General features: G+C 43.5%; 1 protein-coding gene across 1 annotated transcript; it reads left to right on the top strand.

Moving 5' to 3' along the window:
• Positions 1–1,590: 1,590 nt before the first annotated feature.
• ITK (IL2 inducible T cell kinase) lies at positions 1,591–24,304 on the top strand. Its single transcript, XM_056502591.1, has 17 exons — positions 1,591–1,798; positions 10,975–11,079; positions 11,548–11,629; positions 12,932–13,060; positions 13,700–13,740; positions 14,089–14,240; positions 14,684–14,749; positions 14,917–14,971; positions 16,154–16,233; positions 16,865–17,001; positions 17,660–17,734; positions 18,417–18,588; positions 19,242–19,458; positions 20,181–20,245; positions 20,329–20,447; positions 21,528–21,685; positions 22,184–24,304. Exons 1-17 carry the CDS (start codon positions 1,628–1,630, stop codon positions 22,253–22,255), a joined length of 1,896 nt encoding a protein of 631 aa, XP_056358566.1. The 5' UTR covers positions 1,591–1,627; the 3' UTR covers positions 22,256–24,304.
• The last annotated feature ends 203 nt before the right edge of the window (positions 24,305–24,507 follow it).

Raw genomic sequence — 24,507 nt, 5'->3', positions numbered from 1 at the left:
TATATATATATATATATATATATATAGGCATCAGATATGCAACAGCTTCAGTTTGTCCTCATTTCTGTCCTATGGTACTGCATTGTCTTAAGCAAAGTCTCTACAAATCTGTACATTAAGTGCTATATAAAAAAATTGTTAAAGAACATTTGATGATCCCTGGAGCCTACTGCCTAAAAAATATAAAGCAATTATTTTGAGGTGGATAAACAGTATATTCTGTGGTTCCCAAGTCAGCCCATGAACTGCCCTAAAACAAATCCAAATCTTCACTTTTTTTGCAATTCTCATATTTGTTCTGATTTTTTTCCCTCATGAACTGTATTTAAAATGAATCTAGTGTCTTCTTTTGAGCTTGCAAACACTCTAAAAATACATCAGCAATATGAAGCTGCCTCCTTATGCCCTAATGCTGCATTCAACTCAGCACCAATAAATGATTTACACTGGAATGATTTTCAGAAATATCATATTAATGAACATGCTTTTTTATGTTATTGTTTACCCACGTTCCACCAGACTCCATCTCTCCAAGCCCCAGTACCAACTGCAATACTATCATACATCAATAATACAAAAAATACACAAAATATTAAAAATTAAGGAGCAGAGAAAAATTAATCAGATTTGTTTTAAAATAGAACAGTGCTGTTGTAGTGACTGCATTAGACACATCATAATTTTTTTATAATTCTGTATTAAGCCTGGTGCTGACTGCAGGAAACCAGATGTGTTTGTTCCCATTTCACTGCTGATGACACTGGTTTTGATTGCATCCACAGAGGGCATTTTGTGCCTGTGTTTCCTGCAGCATCCAGCCACAGCCTCACCAGAACACCTGAAGCAGTCAGTAATCCCTAAGTAAAAGTAACCATTAATGATTAATTAATTATTGGTTATTGCAACTGTCAGTTTTATAATATAAATATATAAATACATGTATAATAATTATAAATATCTGTTGATTGCTAATATTTATTATTCCTTATACAAGGATATCCTGGATATCATTTGTCGTTGCTTACACAGAATTTTCATGTCATCACAGAATCCAAGGCTGGAAAAGACCTCCAAGACCATTGAGTCCAACCTTTCACCAAACACCACCTTGTCAACTAAATCATTACATGGGGAGCTCCCTCAAAAGCCATTGCATGAAATCTCTGTGGTAAATACTCTAAATGGAAAAGCATCATTCCTTCACAAAGGAAATATGGTGCATGACCTACATCTAGGAGGACAGCAGGGACACAGCCTGTACATCCATATTGGATGTGTGCATTTATAACTGTATTTACCAGATGAGCCAGTAGGAGACAGATGCTTAATCATGCCACACCCCTTTAATTTATCCTTCATCATTGATTCACATCTCCTGCATGTCCCTCTAGTGTTATTTTTTTCCACAACATCTACCTTAGCGTATATTTCAACATGTGCTGTTGGCTTTATGACTTCAGAGAGGATGTGGTTATGGTCTGTCAGAAAGGAAGCTTTGCTATAGATGGGAAGATAAAGCTCAAAAGCACCTACGCTGCCTCTTGAACATTTTTTTTTTTTTTTTTTAAATTAACTGTCTTCTTTCTCATGTTTCTTTCTTTGACGGGGTGCACAGCGCTGACTTCCCATGTCCTGGGAGATGAACATTCTTGGCTCAGCCATGAATAACTGTGTGCTCCTGGAGGAGCTGCTGATCAAGAAATCCCAGCAGAAGAGAAGGACTTCACCCTCCAACTTTAAAGTGCGCTACTTTGTCCTGACCAATTCCAAGCTGGCTTACTACGAACATCGCCACGGGGTACGTCAGTCTTTTCTCTCTCAGAGTAAGGGAGGGAAGGGTGAGATTTGTTTAAGGGAGGGAAGGATGCTAACAGAGGGAAGGATGATCTTTGTTAACTTTTGTTAATTTTTCTGGTCCTTGCTACAGCGCCATGCACTGAAAATTGGTCTAATGGGTGATTTAGAGCTTCTGATCAGAGGGCATTTGGTGTGAATGGAGGAAGAAGACTGCTCTGCCAGTTTATAGAAAGGTTTTATTGTAGGAATTTGGCACAGGCTGTGTGTAAGAGCTGTGTGAGCCTGTTCCTGGCACCTCACATGGGGACAGGGCTGACCTGGAGAGGCGTATTGTGACGGTCACAAGTGTACCCTGATGGTGTCTGTGGAAAAGTAATCCACAGGTCTTCACTCTCATTCTTTTCTTTGGGGCATTGGGCTGATGGCTGGTAGGAGATCCATCGAGCACTTTAAAATAAATTCAGCTGCCACATGTAACGTGGAGTCTTTGGAGCAAGCTTCAGATGGGCTGTGATGATGAGATCCAGGCTCAGGCCAGGCTTTGTTTCCCCAAGTTTGCATTTTGCTGATTTGCTAAATATGAAGAAAATTGGAAGTCAATATGTGCACCCCATTGTGTTTAGTGCTCTAGAAGTGAGAATTATTTTCTTCTGTTTAGCTGGATGTTTGCAGATCTTCATTAGGGTTGTAAATAATCTTGCTTGTTTTCCAACAGTCCCTGAACATGCTGTTAATCCATTATGTTTAGGCACTGTTCCTGTAGGCAGAGAAGAACTGTGCTGCCTTGGATCCAGCACTGGCAACTTCAGACCATCTGATCTTGCTCAGTTACAGAAAATTAAGTAGAAAAAGAGCCCAACAATAAAAGAAATGCACGATGCACCCTCATATTTTATCACAACCTATTTGGGGTTATAAACCAACTTTAAAGGTTAAAAGGTTTAAAGGTTAACAGTCATTTTCACCTGCATGTCATTTCTCTCAAATATGCCCAATGATTTCTTGTTTTTACTTTATAGTCCATGTTTTTCTCACCTCCATTTCAAACAGGACACTGTTCATTGCTGCATAGAGTGACTGCCTATGGTTTGAGACTATCTTTGTCTGTTCTCCAAACTATTTTTCAAATGTCATTTTTGTAAGATTTTAAATTCCATTATAATTATTCCACTTAATTATTCATGGGCTAAATTTTGAAAAGCATCTAAATGATTTTGCTGTAGGTGTTTAGAGAAATCTATACTACTGTTTTTCCTTGGTGCTTTCTGAGTCTTGGTGGTCTTGACATGAATTCAGTGTAATTCTGACTAGGTACTTTTGCAGTAGGTGTCTTGTCAGCATCTTTAGGGACTGAAATAGTTTGGAAAATCTGACTTGGTGACTTTCAGTGGGGCATAAACTTCACACGCTATGTGTTTGTGGAAATTTTCCCCCTGACTCTTCCAGAAGGTCATTTTGGTGAGATGAGGGTTTGTTGTATTATCCACTCTATCTTACATATTTTAAAATGCACATATCATATATGTGTAGACATGTGTAGGCAAACACACATGCAGCTTTAGAACCTGTGCACTTTTGAGGTGTGGTGGGTGTATTTGTCAGAGCAGGCTGTCACCATTGCCAGGGGCAGTTTGCATGTGGCCCTGCTCTGGAGGTTTAGGGGCATTGCTGACAGCTGGCTGCAGTGATAAGGAGCATCCTCAGGTGCTATGGGCTGACATATGGATGGGCCCAGCAAGTATCTGGGCTTTTAAAGCACGGATTTTTCAAGGGAGATCTCTGGGCATGTTTTCACCAAAGGTTTTCAAAGAGTTTCCTTACCTACCTGTCTGGTGGATTCCTGTATTTTGAGTTTTGTACTGTATAGTTCCCATCTCTCCAGTCCCTGGTCAGTCAGTAACAGCAGCCTGTGCATCAAGTCAGGTAAAACAACTACTGAACTGCTTCAAAGTTGGAGAAGTCCCACTGATTTCAGTTGCATGACACAAAGTACACACTAATGCATTAAGCCCTGGTTTAGATATTCTGCATGTATTTAACAGGGTTTAACACTCTATCCCTTTCTCTGCATTTTTAAATCAAAGGTATAAAATGAAATTAAAGACTTTTTTTGCATCCGTGAGAAACAAGAAATAAGCAGGCCAAAAGCTACAGGGATATTTCTGCAAATGATACCCAAAGCTGACAAGACAACTGACATCATGAAGGCAGTTTTTTTGCAATAACTGTAATGGCATTTCCAGTGTAATTTTTGTCTTTCTGCCACAGCTGACAGAGAGCACTGTTCTCCACAGGGGCCAAACACACAGTGGCCTTTAATTTTAATGAAAGATATTTACATGTCTCATTAGGAGAATGAGCCCCCAATAACTAACAACAGTAAGGAGCTGTGTTTTCTGGAATTCATTATGCAGTGCACAATGCAGAGCTGTCTTAACATAAAGCAAAGCCCTGATAACAGGCACATGTATTCAGCCCCCATCTCTGCTAAAAGACATCAGAAGTGCCTTTATTATAACATGCAAATCAATTCCAAAGGCAAAAATTATTTGTTTCAGGGTTTGATTTTGTAGCTACTGCACATGTGAGTAAACAAACACATGGGAGTAAAAGAATTTTAACTATTTCAATGAGTTTGATCCTCACTACAATGATGGATAATTCAGACACTGTGATGCTCTGTGAGGCTCTTAGTACACTTGCTGCTCTGCAAAAGCAGCAGAGAAGTGAATCCCTTTGAGGAGGTGTCTGGGACAGAGTTTCAAAAGTCCTTACTTAGATGCAACAAAAGCACTTGAACTGGTGAATTATCTATATCCTCTTCACCCAACAGCTTTTGGTCCTTGGTAAATCCTTCAGGCACACAAATACTTTGAAATTTTATATCTTCATGCAGTTGTGGGCTATTATTAGTCCAGCTGATAAGGCAGCAGTGAAAGGCTCACCCAGAAAAGGCCACGTTCTTTTCTCATTTACATCAGCACAATTCTTCCTACACTGGTCAGATGCTCAGGAGGTCACACAGAATGAGTCAGCCTTGTCCTGGGCTCTTTCATTCACATCTTTGATACTCCCATATAAAGATGGCAAAGATGGCACTTTAGTGGGCCTTGAAATCTGCTTTCAATCTCTTGTTAGACGAGAACAAACGAATAAGCTTGGCTGAAAAGACTTTTATCAGAATCCCAAAAATTCTCCAGCTGCTCTGTGGCATTATCTACACATTGGGCTGCTTGCAGCAGTGCAGCTACCCATGGGACAAAGAGCAGGGCTTTGCTCCTCAGGCCAGTCCTTTTACCTTGATTACTGCACACAGAATGCAACTTGGTTTTTTCCCCAAGACTCTAATGTAAACAGACTAAAACTTTTTTTCTGAAGATCTCCATTCTTCTTGTGTGTTAGAGTGTCCATTCATCTCATTTCTCATTGCTTTCTGTGTTCTGAATACCTTACCAGCATGAAGCTGCAGTCCTCACCCTAAGGGAATTTAATTATGGTTTTAAAGACTACCTTCCAAATAAATTCATCTGACTAGATATGTCATTCTTCATAACCTGCCATGTTTTTATTAACTAGTACTGTTTGCTTGCCAGAATTTGCAATACCACTTGTTTTCTGATGCATATCTCCAACTAATTTATCATCAGTGGCTGAGTTTCTTTTTCATCCTGATTTCAGTCAGAGTCTGGATTGAAGCACAAGAGACAGATTTTCGTGTTCAGACTCAGTTGTTTATTAATTCTTATCTATAATCTTCTTGTCAAATAATTCCTATAGTACAAAGAGTCCTACAGCACTTCTGGCTATCAAGCTAAAAGTGAGAAAATCTCAGTCAATCTAGCTAGTTGCAAGGTCTTTTAAGGCCTAACTATCCAAATAAGAGCTAACATATTATTTATACTTTTGACCCAATGACCAAACACCTGTGACCCTCACTGCAGTACTTTCCATCCAACCACAAATTACTACCTGAAATCATGAAGAAGGAACAAGAAGGAAGAAGAAGCCACTGCCCTAGAACCTTCATCTTGTCCCATACCCATTATTATATTCTAAAACCCCAAATTCCAAACCCTTCACCATGTGATATTATACACTTCTACCCAAACTACCCACCAGTGATTCTAACTCTATCACTCAAATTTGGAAGCCTTCTCCAAAGCCTCAAGTCAAAAGCAGTGTTCTTTTGGGGGTGAGTGCCAGAAATCACAGGAAGTTCAAAACTGCCAGGCTTCAAGGTTCCAACAATTTATTAATAATACACATATCACCCAAAAAAAAGTCAGGCTTAGCATCTGCTTGCATCATGCCTTTCAATCAATTTTTGTGTGATAAAATCAAGACAACCCTAAATAAGATGAAGACAAAGTACAAATCTGTGCCTTAATGTCTGGTAAATATCTGAAAATTTAACAGGAATTTTGAACAATCCAAATTATGTTATTGGAGTTGCTGGAGGATGAAGTTGATATTGTTTGTCACAAAAAGCCTTGTTTCTATTGTGAAGTCACAGAATCAAGGTAATGCTAGTGGGAGAGCATTTCCTAAATCCATTTAGCTGGACTTTTTGCCAGGATAAGATCAACACTCAGAGCAGGGCTGTCACCAACACCAGGACAGGTTGGCTGTAACATTTACTGGCCACTGCTTCAAAGCCAAGGACAGAGATTCTACATCTTTCATCCACCTACTCCAGTCCTTCTCACCCAATGTTTTCTGGATATTTACAAAGTTTCTGTCTATTGCTGGTCTCATCCACGACTCCTGATTCAGGGTGGTGATACTGTCTAGACAGGATTGCCTTGAGCAAAATGCAGGTTCTGTGTGTCTGGTGTCTGTGGCCTTTCTAACTACACAAACATGTGGTAAAGTCTGGTAATAAAAATAGCTCTTTTTTTTTTTTTTTTTTTTTCTGGAATAACTAATTTTATCTTCCAGAATATGCTTATAATAATTTTCTACTTGCCCTTTCTGTGCCTGCCCAGCTCTGTGCCTACTAAGTCCTTTTCTGTGTATTTATTAGTTTTGAAGAAAAATTTTAAAATTCCTTCTGAGCAATATTTTTGCAGCAAATGTCAGATACTTCCATTTTGTTTAAATTACAAAGCTCAAATCTCCCTTCTGTCAGGGAACATTTTATTAGACTTCTCTACTGTGGCCATTTTTTGCTCCCTGTGCCTTCGACTTTCCAAATTCTTTCAGAAGCTCAGCAAGGCTTGAAGAAAAGTCCCTGAAAGGCAGGAACAGGTCACTCATTGCCAAGGCTGGAGCTGAGCGAGCCAGCTGAGCTCTCTGCCATGGGGAGGGAGTTCCACCTTGCACATCCCTCAAAATCAGCTGCTGAACATCCAGCCCAGCTAGAGCAGAGACACAGGGAACAGGTGACACAGGGTCAAAGCAAAGATCCTTCATCTACTTTATCACCAGTTAAATATTGCTCTTTTTTAGTCAAGACAGTAAGTGAAAATGGGGAATGAACTTTGGTTCAGATTCTTACCAAAAAAACCCCTGGTGGTACAGAGAAGGTCATTAAATGCTTTCATTGATGGAAATGGTTTTGTGGTTGAGCTTGCTGAGGACTGGAATTTCCTACCTTGCTCCAGCCCAGCTATAAATCAGCTTTCCCCCACCCTCCTACCAAGGAGGCATTGCAGGGATGCACAGGAGAGTGGGGACAGTAGGTGAACACTTGCCCTGGGCAAGGAAAGCCAAGCTGCAGCGTGGCCAGCCCTCAGCAGGGACTGCTGCTGAGGAAACCGGGGCCACATGAATCTTTAATGGCTTGGTTTTCCCCTCACCAGAACAAAAGAAAGAGGGTACGAGTTGTTATGTAACTTTTGAACCAAGCCAGCTTTATGAAGCACAGGGTGCTGCCTTCCTGCCAAGAAAGGCTGCCTGTGGTCTCCTCCTCTGCTCCTTGAGATGAGTCCCTGCCCTCCCCTGCCTCTCCTCTGCTCCCAGCTCTGGTGGCTGCAACTTTTGCCACCTTTTGATAAACACAGTGGGGCTCAGCAAAGCCTGTAAGCACCCACCGAGGGACTTCAGCCCAAGCCCTGGGTGCAGAGCCCTTCAGCCCCGGATCTTACAACATCCCAGAGCTCTGAGAAGCCTGAGGGTGCAGGGCTGTGGTCAGAAGTGTGATCACAAGCAGACCTGTGACACCTGCAGTGGCCACTGACGGCTGCCAGCCCTCTTACTGTGAGCTCCACAACCCTGCCCCTGCCCCACAGCTGAGCTGGGGAGAAGTGATTCCTGGTTTTGGGTGAGCAGCAGTGCTGGGTTGGGTTTAGCACATGGGAGATGCCAGGCAGCTCATTCCTCAAGCAGGACAGGGAGATGCCTCCTTGTGTTCCAGTGTAGGGCTGTGTCCAATGTCCCATGGTCAATTATCCCAGGATCTAAAGCAACCAGGGAGCACCAGAGTCATCTGGTTTGTGCAGCAGAGACAAACCAAAGGGTTAATCAAAGATAAACCAAGGGGTTAATCACTGAAAGAGCTGCTGGAGCCGTGTGGCAAGAGGAGGGAGAGTACCAAAGATAAAGATATAAGTGTGCTGGGCTTGTGGTGCACCTGGCTCCTTTCAGAGCTGTTCCCAAATCTATTGCACATCATGGACCAAAAAAAGGCAAGCAGGATGGGCTGATCTGCAGCATGTGTGCTTCTCCTCATGGACCAGCCTGCCCTGGTTCTTTCCACACATGGCACACACCACTGATGCTTTTACTGACCAACCAGCTAAAACATCTACCCAGCTATACTCTGGGCAGACTGGAAACAACAAATCCAGATCTGTCAGCATGTTTTCTCTCTCCTTTTTAGGAACAAATCTCTGAGGTTTTTCAGAGGCCACTTTTAAGAGTCTTTTTCTCTCCCCTTCCTTCCAAATGGCCCTATGCTTTTGTTGGATTAAAGTGTGGACAAACATCACAATGGATATGCTTGGTGTCCAGGCCAGTTTCTGGTAATGCCAGGTTTGTGAGTGGTAATTCCAGTTGTTTGTCCTGCTAGAGGACTGTAATTGCTTTCTATCAGCAGAGTCCCATCTGCTGAGATGTGCTGGGCAATGCCCTGGCTGTGAGACACACACAGATGTCGTTCTGCAATGTGAGATTATGAGGAGCTCCCATTGCTGAATTGTGTGATTAAAAGGAACACAGTGGGTCATGAGAGCTGCAGGACTACTGCACAAAGCTCCTTGAGAAGGCTGGACCCCATCTTTTGGCAGAGTCCAGAAAAGCATTAACAAAAACCAGTCTGCAGGGAAAGAGCAGAGCCTGTGCCTGGCACAGCATCGCCTGCTAAAGCCTCAGGGGAAGAATGCATGTGGGTAAACCCCAGGACTTCAAAGGAATGAGATGAAGGAGGGTTCAGCACTAGCAAAATTGAAGGTTTTTATAGGATATAAATGGCATTGTGCCTCATCAAAAGGGTAGAAGTCCCAGAGGATGAACAAATGATAGAGGAGGTTTTGCAGAAGAGACAGAGGAAGCCAAGTCTGAAAGAAAAAAGTGACTAGATAAGCATGAAAGGAAATAGATGGTGAAAATGGGGTGCAGTAAGGCCTGCTAAGGCTTGCCAGCACTCTTGAGAGTTAATTGGTATTTACATTTAGGGGTGTTTTAAAGCCTTGGGTTTATTGATTTGGAAGAATCCCACACCCCAGAGAGCTACACAGGCAGATGTTGTCTACAGGAGGCAGTCCTGGCAGTAAATCCAGAGACACTGGTTAAACTGCAAGCAAATACAAATACAAAACCACAAATGCACCAGCAAAGGCCAGCAAGAGCCATGTGAGACCACACTGTAATAATTTTCCTCTTTTGCCCCAAGTCCAGTAGCCTGCCAGTGGTGCAGGAATGAGGCTTGGGGAGCCTTGGGGCCCCTCTGTTTTGGCAGTGCTCCATGGCAGACCTCCCCCATCTCCAGGGACACGAGCTGCTGCCCTGGCTTAGGCTGAGTTTATCTCTGAAAGGTGCAGAGGAGCAGCAGTGGGGCTGGCACAGGGGTGGAGCAGAGCTGCAGGGTGGTGGTGACAGGGAAAAGGGGCAAGAGGGAGCTGGAGGCTGTAAGACACAAAGAGGTGAGACCCAAGGGAAGGTCAGAGCATTGCCAAAGTCTTGCTGAGTCTCTGTGGCAGGTACAGGCAGCAGCTGAAGTTGAGGCTCTCTCTCTGGCAGGGTTTGGAAAACAGCAGCTTTGCAGTGTTTTGGTGCTCTCAAATCTCGCGGATTTCCGTCACGCCGTCCCCAGGCTGAGTGGGGGGACAGCTCGTGTTTAATCCCGACTGAAAATGAATCAAAACAGGAAACCAGCTTGCTCTGAAGAGCAAACTCGTGCAGTGGATCCTGCAGAAGCACCAGAGGCTGAGCCTCAGCTCCACTCCCACCAGCTGCCCTCACCCCTCTCCTGCAAAGCCTGAGTGCCATGGAGCCGTGGGGTGAGGATTCACAGGGATCAGGGTACACCAAAGAAGATGGGATACATGAATCTCTGCTCTTTTTACTCTTTCCCCACTGCCCATATTGTTATCTGGGTGCCTGATACACCCAAACACCTGGTGAATGGAAGTGCAGCAGAGGATGCCAGAGAAACAGCTTTGTTGGCAAGTTTTTAAAAGATAATTATTTTTTCAAAATTCCCCATTGGTTTTTTTCCTAGCTGAAAAGACAGACAAAACAAAATTAGAGAAATGTTGTAGATTTTTGTAAATAGATACAGTAAAAATGTACATTTTGGATGAAATTAATAATTTTGAAATTCTCTGTACTCAAACTCTTTTTAATAAGATATTTATTGGTCTATATTTTTCAGTATATAGGGTGTTAGTAAGGTGAAAATTTAGTAAAAATAGTTCTTTTTTGGTTAAAAAAAGAGATTTCATTTTGCTGGAATAAAAAAAGTAAAAGCTGAATTTCAAATAGAGGTTTTGACCGGTTCTCTAAAATCCATGTGCTGAGTTGAAATGTAGGTATGTGCATTTATGTATGTGTATGGGAATACATATAGAGATGCCAAATATAGGAATCATTCTTTACATTTTTTAGTGTCTTACATAATCAGTTAATTTGCTTCTGCTCTATTAAAACTAAATCTCCCACGGACACAACAGTCTGGTCTAATTATTCACTTAATCCACAATCATTAGCATCAACCAAGTGCTTTTCTCTGTCTTTTAGAAAAAAAGGACTTTGAAGGGTTCTGTGGAACTTTCCAGGATTAAATGTGTGGAAATTGTGAAAAGTGACATCATCATTCCCTGTCAGTACAAATATCCTTTCCAGGTGAGTCTGTCTGGTAAGCACACTGAGAGAGACATCACTTCATTTTGTATTTCAGGAGCATTTCCTTCACAGTGCAGACATTAATGAACCCAGCATGGGGTTCTTGATCAGAACCTCTACTCTAATTTAAATTAATCAAAAGTCTGTGAGGTTAAGAGCTGCTTCTGAACAGTCCTGCTACTTCACTTCTCCACATCATCATTTGGCACCCAGCTTGTTGGTAAGAGGGCTGCTGCCTCTTTCCTTTGGTGACTCCCTTGGTGACTTTCCTTTGGTGACCAGTGCATTTGGGATTGCTTCTCATGACTGGCTTCTTTCTCTTCTCCTCCCTCTCCAGATAATCCATGACAATTACACCCTCGTTTCTCTCCCCCCCTCCAGATAGTCCATGACAATTACATCTCATTTCTCTCCCCCATTTCCAGATAGTCCATGACAATTACATCTCATTTCTCTCCCCCTCTCCAGATAGTCCATGACAATTACATCCTCTACGTGTTCGCCCCCAACCGCGAGAGCCGGCAGAGATGGGTCCTCACGCTGAAGGAAGGTAAAAAATCCCTTTGCCCACCCAGTTGTGGAAGGTGCTTATGTCTGACCAGCTTTATCAGAAATAACACAGAGAAAACGTGCCAGGAGGAGTCAGTGTCTCCAATCTCAGCAGTCAAAATGTTTATAATCCAGGTAGTGGGTTATAAAATCGAATTGCTTGTAAATCTGGTGGGTGTGTGTTCAGCAGATATGAAATTTGGACGTGGGATGGTTTATTTGGGACCTTAATGCCTGTCTGCAGTGTCTGCAGGGAGGTGTCAGATGATGGACCTGCTGTGTTTGGTGGTGCCAAGCAATGGGACAAGAGGCAATGGGCAGAAATGATGCTCAGGAAGTTCCACCTGAACATGAGGAAGAACTTCTGATGCCTTGGATTTTAGCTTTTATATTTTTCAGAATCTCTGTTGCTTAGTGTGTAACTCTGAAACTCCATATTAGGTGTTAGTAAGTTCTCTTCACAGGGTACAGACAAAACAATTCCTTTCTAGCTAGAGAATCAAGGACAACTCATACCCAAAAAGCAGAAACAAGGGTGAGGGAAAGGGGGCAAGTCAGGGGCTGAGACTTCATAGCCTGGGGCTGTGGTTGGACAATTGTGGTCCCTTCCAGCCTGACCCATTCTGGGATTCTGGGATTTGTGTCCTTCTAGAATAAACTCTTAATAAATTACTGTAATTTGAGGTTTCTTCTTCAGGAAGAAACAAAGATTTTCCTATGGCTAATTTTTTTAAAACACCTTTTCTACAGAGAAATTTTTTTCAGCTCTTATTAATAGATTTTTTTGGTTAGATGACAAACGTTTTAGACAATCATGATTATTAAGGAACATTTTTGTGGGTAGCTTTCATTTCCTTTTCACCTCCTGAATTGTGCTGTGGTTCACTCTCATGGTGCTGCAGTAACCAACACTGGGGGCAGAGACAAGCACAGTGCTTGATGTGAGGAAGGTGTCAATTAGTTACATAAAAAACTGCACCAGGCTTCTGTCACAGCTTTTTTTCTGTTTTACAACACTGCTGTTGTATTATTCTCTCTGAAAACATCTGATGGAGATATTGGGAAGTTCATGCCCTGACTCTTGCAGTCAGTTATCCCCCTACTCCAAGCTCCTACTTTATCACCTCTTCTCATTCAACACTTGGAAACTGTCCCCTCCTTTGGAACAGTCTCTTGAAACAAGCTGCAGAAGCTTCTTTAAAGAGCAGATTATTTCCATTTACTTCTAGATGACTTGTAGAATGAATGTGGATGCAAATAAATCCATTTGTCCCATTATTTTTCTTCCCCTAATGTTTTTCAGAAACCAGATACAACAACAGTTTGGCTTCAAAGTGTCATCCAGACTTTTGGTTAGATGGCAAGTGGAGATGCTGTGCTCAGACAGAGAAGATGGCAGCTGGCTGTGTGATATATGACCCCACCAAAAATGGTAAGGGACTTGTTAAGACCATCCTGACATGGAAAATGTTTATTCCTAGAAAAGCAAAGGATTGAATCTCTTTTGTACAGAACATCATAAAAATATGATGTTAGATTTCTATAAAGAGACATGTTCCTGACTTCTTGGGGTGTTCTGGCTTATCTTTTACTATTGTGTGCCATTCTCTTTTTTTGAATTCACATTTTCCTCTGTGTGATGCTTGGTGCTGGTTTTGGAATGAGATGGAGAACTAAGAACTTGATCAGCTGTGCTCAGTCAATGAGCCATAACAACTTTCTTGAGATAAACACTTTCAACAATATGTGTCCAATTTTAACTAAACCAAACCATATTTCCTCTGTGGTTTCAATGGCCAAGCATAATCTTTACTATGTCTCCTGAAAATGAACACAAGTAGTCAATCATTCTTCACCAAAGGAACATTTAGCTTGTGTTTTTCACTTTATGCTTTAACTGATCTGTACCCCAATTTCCAAGCCCTGCTGAGACTCACTGTGCCTTGCTCTCCAAGTCCAAAGCTCACTGTTCAGTGGGTTTGTATCACCTCTATCAATTCATTGCATTGGTGGTTTCTCCCTTGGTTTTGTCCTTATCTACTTAGAATTATCTTTCTTGATTTCTTTTCAGCCTCAAAGAAGCCTCTTCCTCCCACTCCTGAAGATAACTGGGTGAGTGCAATGATGCTGCCCTTAGTGTCCTGCCCTGAGTGATTAACTACCAGTGGGGAATGTGTCCTTATTAATGTTCACCACAGTGCAGTGACCTAGAATCTCACCTGTGATAACATTCCCCGGATATTTGCTGTGCAATTGAAATTTTTATATGAAATTCATTGTCTGAAAGCACCAAAGATTCTCATGCTGCCATGGATTGTCTGGGGTGCTTTGAGGCTTTTGAGCCCAGGGGACACCAGTGCTGCCAGGAAAATGCCACTCTAGAGAGCATGCCCTTGCTTTTTATGAATATTAATATCAATATGAACATGAAATGATGATCCTTTTTCCTAATTTGTGCAGAAATTGTTGCTAGACCCCAGGGAAGCCGTGGTCATAGCCATATATGACTATGAAGCCCAGAACCCACAGGAGCTGACATTACAGTATAATGAGGAATATTATGTCATTGACAGCTCTGAGGAACATTGGTGGCTGATTCAAGACAAGAATGGGTAAGTCCCTTTTCAACAGCTAGCACGCAAATCTTTTCTAATTCCAGTTTGTTCTTCCATTAACAGACATGTTTAATCCCTCTTGTTCAGCTTTTGCAAAGCATCCTCTTATTTAGAGGGGAAAAGTGATGTAAGGTTATTTAGGGTAACCTTCTTCCATTTGCTGTTGCTTCAGCAGCTGAAGAAAAGGATCTGAAAGTTAATTTTACAGCAATAAACAATGCAGACTGATCTTTGCAGTGATAGGGGGAAAAAATTATGAAACTCTCCAAGTTTAGAGGCGCAATCAGTTGTTTTCTTCTCCAGTAACCCTGCTCAATACATCCCCACTTTAGAGCACTTTTATCATGCAATGAGCAGGCAAAGCTTTCAAGGCTGACTCCTACAGATGCAGAGAAAATCCTGTCTGTCAGCACACTCACACTTGTCTTGCCTCTCAACAGGCATGAGGGCTACGTGCCAAGCAGCTACCTGGTGGAAAAATCACCCGAGAATCTGCAGGTTTATGAGTAAGTTGTGCCTGTGTTTTTCTTGTACCTCTGAGTGCCCTGGATTTGAAGCTACAAGCCTCAAATGCCCCCACCCCAGCTCACCTGGGGATGCTCCACTCAGAAGCTTTTCAGGAGAAACTTTCCTGGTCTAGAAATGCTGACTCAAAGTCTCTTGATGTTTTCAGGTGGTACAATAAGAACATCAGCAGGAGCAAAGCAGAAACACTGCTCAGGGATGAGGTAAAACCTGTGTTATGTACAGGGTGGATGGGAAATAATAATTAATTAATGACAAACAAAGCCTGCAAGGGCTGCTTTGTGTAAAAGAGATGAATCCTGGGTTCCTGCTCTGTTTGTGCCCTTAGAGTGTGATGTGAGATAAAGGACCCCCAGCACACCCACCTTGTCTCCATGTCAGCTGAGCATGGATGGATCCAAACACACCCAGTAACTGGGACTGGAGGAAAACACTGCTTCAGACCACTGTGCCAGCTGAAAACTCTGATTTTAGCTCATCTTTTCTATCTCTGCAGGAGGCCTGTAGGATGCCAGTAGTTCTCTGAAAATCTAACCAATCTTGTGCTGAAGTATTTTGGGTGAAAGCCAAAAGTATGGCTGTGGGTTTTGTTTTTTTAATTGTGTGTGTGTGTGTGTGTGTGTGTGCATGTGAGCACACATCTTTAATTTTTCAGTTGAGCCAAAGTTTTCCAGTGAGGACTGTACTGAAAATACAAAGAATAAGCTCCTTGTTCAAATTTTCCACACAAACACAACCTTAATTTTTAAATCAGCTCTTACATTAGCAGGTGGCCCTGTGTTTATTGACATTGCTAATGTAAGAGCAGACTGCAGGGGGACTGCCTTCTCCCCCACTTATGTTTAAGTACTGGATGACTGGTGTACCCATGAAAGTCTCCAAGGTTTTCCAGTTTGTGGTACATTGATAAATTATCATTCTACATTGCCATATGGATTCTCTGGTGCTGGATAAACTGTGATTTGTTCTGTGGCTGCTCACTCCATGGGGAGCACTCAGAGGGGTTTGCCTTTCCACTCATTTCATTGACATGAGCTCTGTCAGATTGGGCTGAGGGCAGCCAATGGATTCAGAATTTCCAGAAGAGAGATTTGGAGGGACAGAGAGGCACACCCACATGTACCCAGCACAAGTGCCAAAGCCTCATTTCCTCTGAGAGGAAGCTGAGCTGAAAGCACCTAACACCCAAAAGAGACCTACAGGCCCAGAGCTGTGCATGGAACACACCAAGCTCTGTCAGTGGGGTGATGGCTCTTTTTTTTCCTATATGTTTAGCACATCTTCGTGACAGGGCTGAAAAAGCACAGCTTTGCCCCCAACCTACTTTTTTTTTTTTCTTTCCATTATGTCTCTAACCAGTTTTCTTTCCTTTGCTCCTGCTCCAGGGTAGAGAAGGGGCCTTCATGGTGAGAGATTCACGGCAGCCTGGCATGTACACAGTCTCTGTTTTCACCAAAGCATTAAGGTACAGCTGAGCTCAGCAGCTTTTCACATCAATTACATCAATGAAATGGCTTCTATGAGTGTGTAATCTCTGTGTAGTTGTTTTGGCATTATAACCAGAGAGCAGAAGGCTCATGAAAATGATAGAGGGAAAACACTTCCAAAAAAGGCAGAAGAGACAGCTGCCAGTCCCAAAGTGTATTAAAGGCTCCACTTCTCCCTGAATCTAAATATGTGCCTATAAATAGTCCCTTGGACATCACTGGGGTTGTCATTCTGATGGCATTGTCCCCTGGACTGAAGTGTCAGTAGGATCAGCATGGGCTGTGTGCTGGACTCACCACAGATGGGTAGTGCAAGACAAGTGAAGGGGTTTCAGTGATGGGGCAAAGCTGTGTTTCACAAAGAGGAGGCAGAGAAACTTGGTACACAGCCTTCTCTTACCAGGAAACCTCATCCTTTCTCTTGAGGTGAGACCACCTGCGAGTGAGAGAGAGAATATACAAGCACACAGAGTTCATCAGCAACTGCAGCTGCTCCTTGTTCCTCCCCTATCCTTTCTCCCCTTTGCTCACTTGTTTCTGTTTATACCCCAAATCCCTTTCTTTTTGCTGCAAGCTGTTTTCTCTCAAAGAAAACCTCCTCCTTTTCAGCACAGACAACAATCCTGTTATAAAGCACTATCACATCAATGAGACAACTGACTTTCCCAAGCGATACTACCTGGCAGAAAAGCACGTGTTTGACACCATCCCTGACCTCATCAACTACCACCAGCACAATGCAGCAGGTGAGTGAAGCTGCTGGTTTGCCAGGGGACTGTGCTGAATGAAGAAGGGCTCCCAAGCCCTCTGTCCTTACAATGAAGTATTATATGGCATCACCTTTTCTCCCACTTATTCTGAAATTGCTTTTCAGGCCAGTTTTCCAGCATTACACCCTCACTCTGGTTGTCCTTCTAAGGCCAATACAGATGCCATAATGACATATGATAGAGTGCCCTGGGGGGTATCACCACTGCCAGGCCAAGCTATCTGCTGGAATTACACTGCAGGGCCTTCTTGAGGTGATCTGTCCCTGCATCCTGGGTTTGGCACAAAGTCAAGGAGATGGCCAGTATCCATAACCAGACATGGTGGCTCCCATCCCCACAGTCCAAGGAAAACTGAGCTTCAAAAATACTCTATAAATACCAAGTATCATTTGGGAATTCATCAGAGTACACAGAGACTCAAAGCTCTGGATGTGAAAATGGGAAATAAGCCGAAAGTGCTCAGAACTGGCGTCCTTCTCCCAGGCAGGAAACCTGCACAGAGGTTCAGCTGCCCTCAAGTGGAGCTGAGAACTCAGTGCAATAAATCTGCTTGCAGACCCAAGCTGCCCTCTGGGGTGGTGGCAGCAGGCTGCCCGTGGCTGTGGCAGTGACAGAGCTGTCCCTGTGTCCCCAGGTCTCGTGACACGGCTGCGATACGCCGTCTCCTCCTGGAGGAAACAGGCCCCCATCACTGCAGGGCTCTGCTATGGTAAGGTTCTATCCTCAATCACACTCCTGGCTGCTTGGCTGGGTGATCCTGCACATCCCCATGGATATTGAGGAATATTCATGTGATTGCAGCCACAATAAATGGCTTTCTTCAGGTCTTTCCACTGTTCACCAATCTTTGTCATGGCTGTTGGTAAATGACTGAATTGATCCTGCAGTGCCTTGAGGGAGGTGATGAGAACCCCAGGGTCTCAGTGAAGTCAGCATTAAATACCAAAATGAATGCTGAAAAATGAAAGGGGATGGAACTAGGAGTGTAGAATAATTTGATGAAAGCTGAGTCCCTCCTGAAAGATGCCTTCATTTGAATATTGTTGTCAGTAGAATTTTGCCAGTATCATCTTTATTGTAATTCTTGGAGACTTCAAAGAAACTCAAGCCTGTGTTGTGCTGGGTACTGCACATAAGCATGGTAAAAACAATCCTCCCTGAAGAACTGGATAGGCAAGACAAAGGAGGGAGAAAGGGGATGTTGTTATTCCTACCCTTGAACATGACCTGCAGCATGGACTAGTCAAATGAGCCATCAAAGGTCAGACAGGCACTTTGAGGGAGAGCCAGAGAATCTCACTTGGAGTCCTGCCTCAGTGTTTAACCCACAAAAGCTTTTTGTTTGGCATTCTGCTGCTCAGTCCTTACTCTTTCTCCCTTGCAACCAACAGGAAAATTGGTCATTAATGCCTCTGAGCTCACCCGTGTGCAGGAGATTGGCAGTGGCCAGTTTGGGGTGGTCTACCTGGGCTACTTGCTGGACAAGACCAAAGTAGCCATAAAGACCATCCGTGAAGGAGCAATGTCTGAGGAGGATTTCATCGAGGAAGCCAAAGTCCTGATGTAAGTGGCAGATTCACCATGACAATCACAGCCTGTGGGATTCATAACACTGAACCAAAGTCAGGAATGTGAGTAGGGAATTCCAGCTTGGATTATCTGCTATGTAACTTAATAGTAAATAGACTGGTGAGCTCTGGTGGCTGTGAAGAAAGGCAATTCAAAGTGAAGGTGAAGTACTGTGCTTCCAAGTCTATCAGTATCCAGAATGGTCTTCCAGATCTCTGCTATTCAGGAGGGCAAGGATAATTGATGGTGCATTTTGGAGGGCAAAGTTGTTTTTCCCAGAAAAAAATCTTTTAAAACTTAAGGGCAATTTCATTGAAAAGCCTTACCTGTAAAATGTCTTGTTTTGCATAACTGAATATATTTGTCTTTGGGTTTATTGCCTTTTTTTGCATTTTTTTTGCATTTCCCTCCCCACGAGACAGACAGAAATCCATTTTATTTTTGTTTGATTGGATGGTTTTCCACACAGAAAAATCTTTTGGTGACCACTACCATTAAAATGGGATGATATTTAGTCCTTGGTCCACACATCAGCAAAGCTGGGCTTTGCAATGAGCTGGGTGCAGCACTGTGTGATAAATTGCTGTATATAACACACTAGAGAGCCTATTTCAGCCTCTTTCCTGCCTTCCCTCCCTATCCCACAGGAAGCTGTCTCACCCCAAGCTAGTGCAGCTTTATGGTGTGTGCCTGGAGGATGCTCCCCTCTCTCTGGTGTTCGAGTTCATGGAGAACGGCTGCTTGTCCGACTACCTCAGGAGCCAGCGGGGCAGCTTCTCCCAGGAAACCCTGCTGGGCATGTGCCTGGATGTGTGTGAGGGAATGGCTTATCTGGAGCAAAACTCTGTCATCCACAGAGACCTGGTATGTTGGCCCCATATGGATTTTTTTCTTTGCTCCAGAGGGGCTTTTTCCTCTGCTTTCTGCTTTAATTTCAGCTTGCAGCCTCCTCCTGCCTGGCTGTTTATAGGGCATCCTGTATCTGCCCTCACTGCAGAAGCAGCACAAATTCTTTAGGGGAAAAAAAACCAAACAAGCCCTGGAGCATTGATCGATCTATTTCCCTTAACTGGTTTTGGGAGAGAAGAAACTAGCCTATGAAATTGGTCTTTTTTTTCCTGAGTGGACTCTTCTGCTCCCCAAGAGCCACAGTACTGACCACTCTTCATGCCTAAAATCAGTGAAGATGACAAAAAGACCTGTTCTAGCATAAATCATGTATAAACTTGCATTGATGATAAAACAGTTTTAATTAAGGGGTTTTCAGCCAAACTCCATTAGTCACTTCTGCAGTTTCATTGGACTGTGAGTAGCTGTGGCTATTTTAGGGTCTTGCTTCACCTTTCCTGAGCAACAGGGGCCTGCAAGTCAGAGTGATGGTTGAGCAGCTTTTCTGGCAGCAGAATCATGCTGCAAAATGTACAGAAAGCATGAGGAGCTCAGGGTTGTGTCCTCTTTGTATGGCACAATGTCACTTTGATGCTCCACTTTTAATCATTATCTGCTCTTCCAGGATAGAAGCCCCTGAGTGGCTGTGACAGTGTTTTAGCTGTGACCTGTTGCCTTTGCACTTTGTTTTCCTGCAGGCTGCCAGGAACTGCCTGGTGGGGGAATCCCACGTGGTGAAAGTGTCTGACTTTGGGATGTCGAGGTAAAGGCACCGCGGCTGGGCACGGCCCCTGGGGCTGCCAGGGCATGGGCTAACTCAGCATGGCCCTTCTCTTCCTCTTCCAGGATTGTCCTGGATGATCAGTACACCAGCTCCACAGGTACCAAGTTTCCAGTCAAGTGGTCTGCCCCAGAGGTTTTCTCCTACAGCAACTACAGCACCAAATCTGACGTTTGGTCGTTCGGTAAGAAACTCTTGTCAAAATGGAGAGAATTCAACAGCCCCAGCTGGGAAAAACAGGGGGCTCAGTCCTCTAGTAAAGTCTCCTTAACACTGCATCCTCTGGACTCCAAGGGTGTTCTGCCTGAATAATGGCTTAGAAATCAAGCCTGAATCATTTAAGTGAAAGAAAAAAGAAGCAAACTACCTAGATACTTCAGAACATTCTAAATATTGCAAATTTAGTGTATTGTACATGTGCAACTCCAAGTAATAGCAAATAATGAACTCTGTTTCATGCTGATATAGCAGGAGTGTCCAAGAAAAAGCCGGAGAGCCACTGACAAGATTTTATATTTACTCACTCCATCTCTCTGCATGTCAGCCCTGGGCACTGATGCCTCACTCAAACCCCCTGTCCTTCCAAATTTCCTCTGCTGACTCCATTTGCTTCATGCTGACCTGAAAATGTTATTTCACTGCTCACACTTCTCACCTCACTTCCTGCTCCACAATGCATTGTTTTACAATTTGTGCCCATTCTTTGGTCTCCCTTCTGCACCCTCACAGATAAGAGCACTGCTGTGTGTTTTTCCCCAAAGCCATAACAAAGGCTGTCCCCTGGGCTGTGGATCTGGCACACTCATGGGCCTGGCCCCTCTCCAGCCCACACAGTGAATGGGGCAGTGTGCTGTGCACAGCTCACAGTCAATGGGGTGCCACTCAGCCCTGGGGCCAGCAGTAAATAATGCAGGATTATAACCTTTGCCAGTCTGTGCCTGTGAATTCTGTGCCTTCCCTCTCCCTTTGCTGGCTCCTGCTGTGGCTGAAGCTGTGCACTCCTGGGGTGGGCTATGAGCAGCACAGCTGGAGCTGGGTGCTCAGGCCCTTCACAGACTCAACAGGGAGCACCAGAGATCCTGGCTGGCATCCTCAAACTGTACAGCTGTGTTAGAGCCTGGGTTTTTATCTGTCTACTGAGAATCCAAGTAAAAATGCTTTTCCAAGTAACTGGCACCAATATTGAGCTGCAGAGAAGAGCAGGTGGGCCTGCTGAGGATTTTATCTGCCTCTTTGTGATTTTTTTCCCATCTGGTTGCTTTAGGGGTGCTGATGTGGGAGGTCTTCAGTGAAGGTAAAATCCCCTATGAGAATCGCACCAATGCAGAAGTGGTGGAAGAAATCAACGCAGGATTTCGGCTCTACAAACCCAAGCTGGCCTCCAAGGCCATTTATGAGGTGATGAGCCACTGCTGGAGGATGGTGAGTATTGTACTGGAGAGCCCTATTTCCCAAAGACAAGGACTCCCTTCTCCTTGGCTTTAAGGAGGATTCATGTTCTAACACAAGGTATAATCTTGGAGGGGAAGCACTGCAGCTTTCATCTGCACTAGCAAGCAAACTCTGGGCTCTCTGCCTTTTATTTGACTCCACTGAGAAGCCCATGTAGTGCACTTAGCTCAAGTTAATTCCATAGTTCTCTTGCTAAGAAAGCTGTGGATCTGTGGGGCTGAGTTCTAACAGTGGTAAAAATGACAACCAAGCCATTACAAGGTACTTAGTGTCCACCAGCCAAATTCACTGGTAATAGAAAAGAAACATTGCACAGAAGGAAGCTGGTTCTTCCACTGGCATTTTCTCTATAGGGATAGATTGTATTTTTGTTAATACTCAGTTTCTTCCCAAGTTTTCCTTGCTAACTTTGCCATTCCTCTCCAGCTGACATTAATGCTCTTCCTCTCTCTTCTCTCCCTTGCTCAGGGGAAAGATGAGCGGCCATCCTTTTCACTTCTGCTGTTTCAGCTGAGTGAAATCTCTGAGTTTGATATGTAATCATGGCACTGTGTGCTCAGCACAGCCAAGAGAGTCCTGAGAAGAGAGAAGGCTGGATTTTCCCCAACAAAGCATTAACAGGAATCCTCTCACCATAAACACTTGCCCTATGCCTGGGGAGAAGAGGCAGAGGCTGGTACTTCCAGACAGACAAGATATCCCCAGGTCTTCCAGAGCCTAGACAGACATAGGCTTCAGTTTGGCCAAGAGTGTGGTTTGCATCTTAAAACCAGAAGTGACTACTGAGCATGGAGTCCTGAACCACACTGTCCAGCAAGAGTGTTTCTCCTGAAGAGTCAGCCTCAAAATTAAGAGATCTGACATTGCTGTTCTAGTTCTGTGAACTCCCAAATGAAGGTCTTCCCTGAAGGGAGATGAAAAGAAAAAGCTTTCTTTAACTGAGGAGGAATGTTTAGACATTTCCCTGGCTCTCTAATTCAGAGTGGGCTGGACCTGAAAGCTCTGAACAGGAATAAGCCTGGGAGACACAGAAGGAGGCTGGATTCAGTGACTGCATTTCTGATACTGGTATTTCAAGGTGGTTTTGTTTTCCCTTTGCATGGTTTTCCCTGCAACTGTAGCATAACAGGAACAGGATTTGGATACCTGGTAAGCTGAAGTGGTGTCTGTGTGTGCATGTGAGTTTGTGATGGGGGAAGAGAAAAAGAAATGTATGTGCTGAAGAGTCTTAAAATTCTCTCAAATGGCATTGTACAGTGAGTGGGAAAATGGGACTCTGATGCAAATGAAGACTTTCTTGGAAGGAGGAAGACAAAGCTGGATGTTTATATTGATTTTTTTCTTCAGTCTTTCTACATCAGAAGATTAATATGTGACCTCCACCCAATTTCTCTGAACAAAGTATGGAGGACTGAGCAGTGCAGAGTGTTATGTGTTCCCAGTCCAGGACAAGACAGAGTGCCAGGATCTGATTACCTGTGAAAGGTACAGCAATCTACTCCTGAACTGGTGTATTGGGCAGGAAGGAGCCAGAGAGCTCAGGAGGCAGCCAGGAGGAGAAAACATGCAGAGTATGTGCTCAGTGCACCAATGATCAGAAGAAGAATTTTCTCTTTAAAAATGACAGAATCACCACAAGTAAAGACTTCTCCATCTCTCCTGTGAGCAAAGGCACTGACCACAGAAAAAGTCCAGTGTGAATGACATGCCTGGGCTCTTCCTCCTCAAGGCATTCCACATTATGTGGTGACAGCAAAAGGCATAAACAAAATCCACCTCCTGGTATTTCAATTAAAATCTGCAGTTTCACTGCAAGACAGAGACACTGTTTTGACACAACTGACTTCAAACCCAAATGTGTGGGTGTTGGTGTCCTGCAGAATTTGTAAATAAGATCAGGATTTTTTGCTAAGCATTAACAATCACTAGGGAAGTCAAGAGGGCTCACAGATGATATGTGCAGATATCCAATATGTATTTTTGATGCTTCTCTGTTTGGGCAGGTGAGAACACAAGGAAACCTTACATGACAGCAGCTTCCAAAAACTCTGAAGTGCAAACTTTCAGCAGCAACCTCCTGTCATTACACAAGTCAGGTTCAGATATGTTTGCCAACAAAAATGGAACAAGGAAATAATGTAATCCCATGATCTCACATATCCTGTGTCAAACTATTTCTTCATAGAAAGAGGCTTAATTTTTGGTATTTTTCAAGCTCCTCATTCTAGGGTGGCTTTTAGGAGCCAAAATATATTTTCAGGCATATGGATATGGGCAAGGCATCAGTTCCTGCCTTACACATCTCCCCACACTGTGACAGGGGTGTCTGCAGGCTCACAGCCTCTGGCTCACTGCCCCCACCATCCATGAGGGTCTGCTGAGCATGAGGACATTGCTGTTAAGGAGCAGCAATCTTGTTCTGCTAGGTGACATTTCTGAGGTCATATTTATATTTGGATAAGTGTAATATTTATTAGATGGAGTGGGTTCACAAAATATTATTGTGATGGTTTATGTTCGGGTTTATTTTGCAGTCTTTCTATGCACACAATATGGACTTTTACAAACAATAAAATTGCTGAGTCCCAACTGTGACTTTCACTGTATGTGAGCAAAACTGCAAAAACCTGTAATCATACAGTCTGCTCTTCCTCCAAATCCCCTCCACCAAGATGCAAACAGGCATCTTCTGGCTTTCTGAAATATCTCTGTTCCCCAGAATTATGGTTGTGTTCTGGGGTTCCACAATGTGCTGGATTTATGGGGGTAGGAAGCATTCAGAATCTCTGCAA

This window comes from Oenanthe melanoleuca, chromosome 13, assembly GCF_029582105.1.
Source record: "Oenanthe melanoleuca isolate GR-GAL-2019-014 chromosome 13, OMel1.0, whole genome shotgun sequence".
NCBI lineage: Eukaryota > Metazoa > Chordata > Aves > Passeriformes > Muscicapidae > Oenanthe > Oenanthe melanoleuca.
Note: the sequence above shows the minus strand (reverse complement) of the source record. Positions and strands in the feature narration are given on the sequence as shown.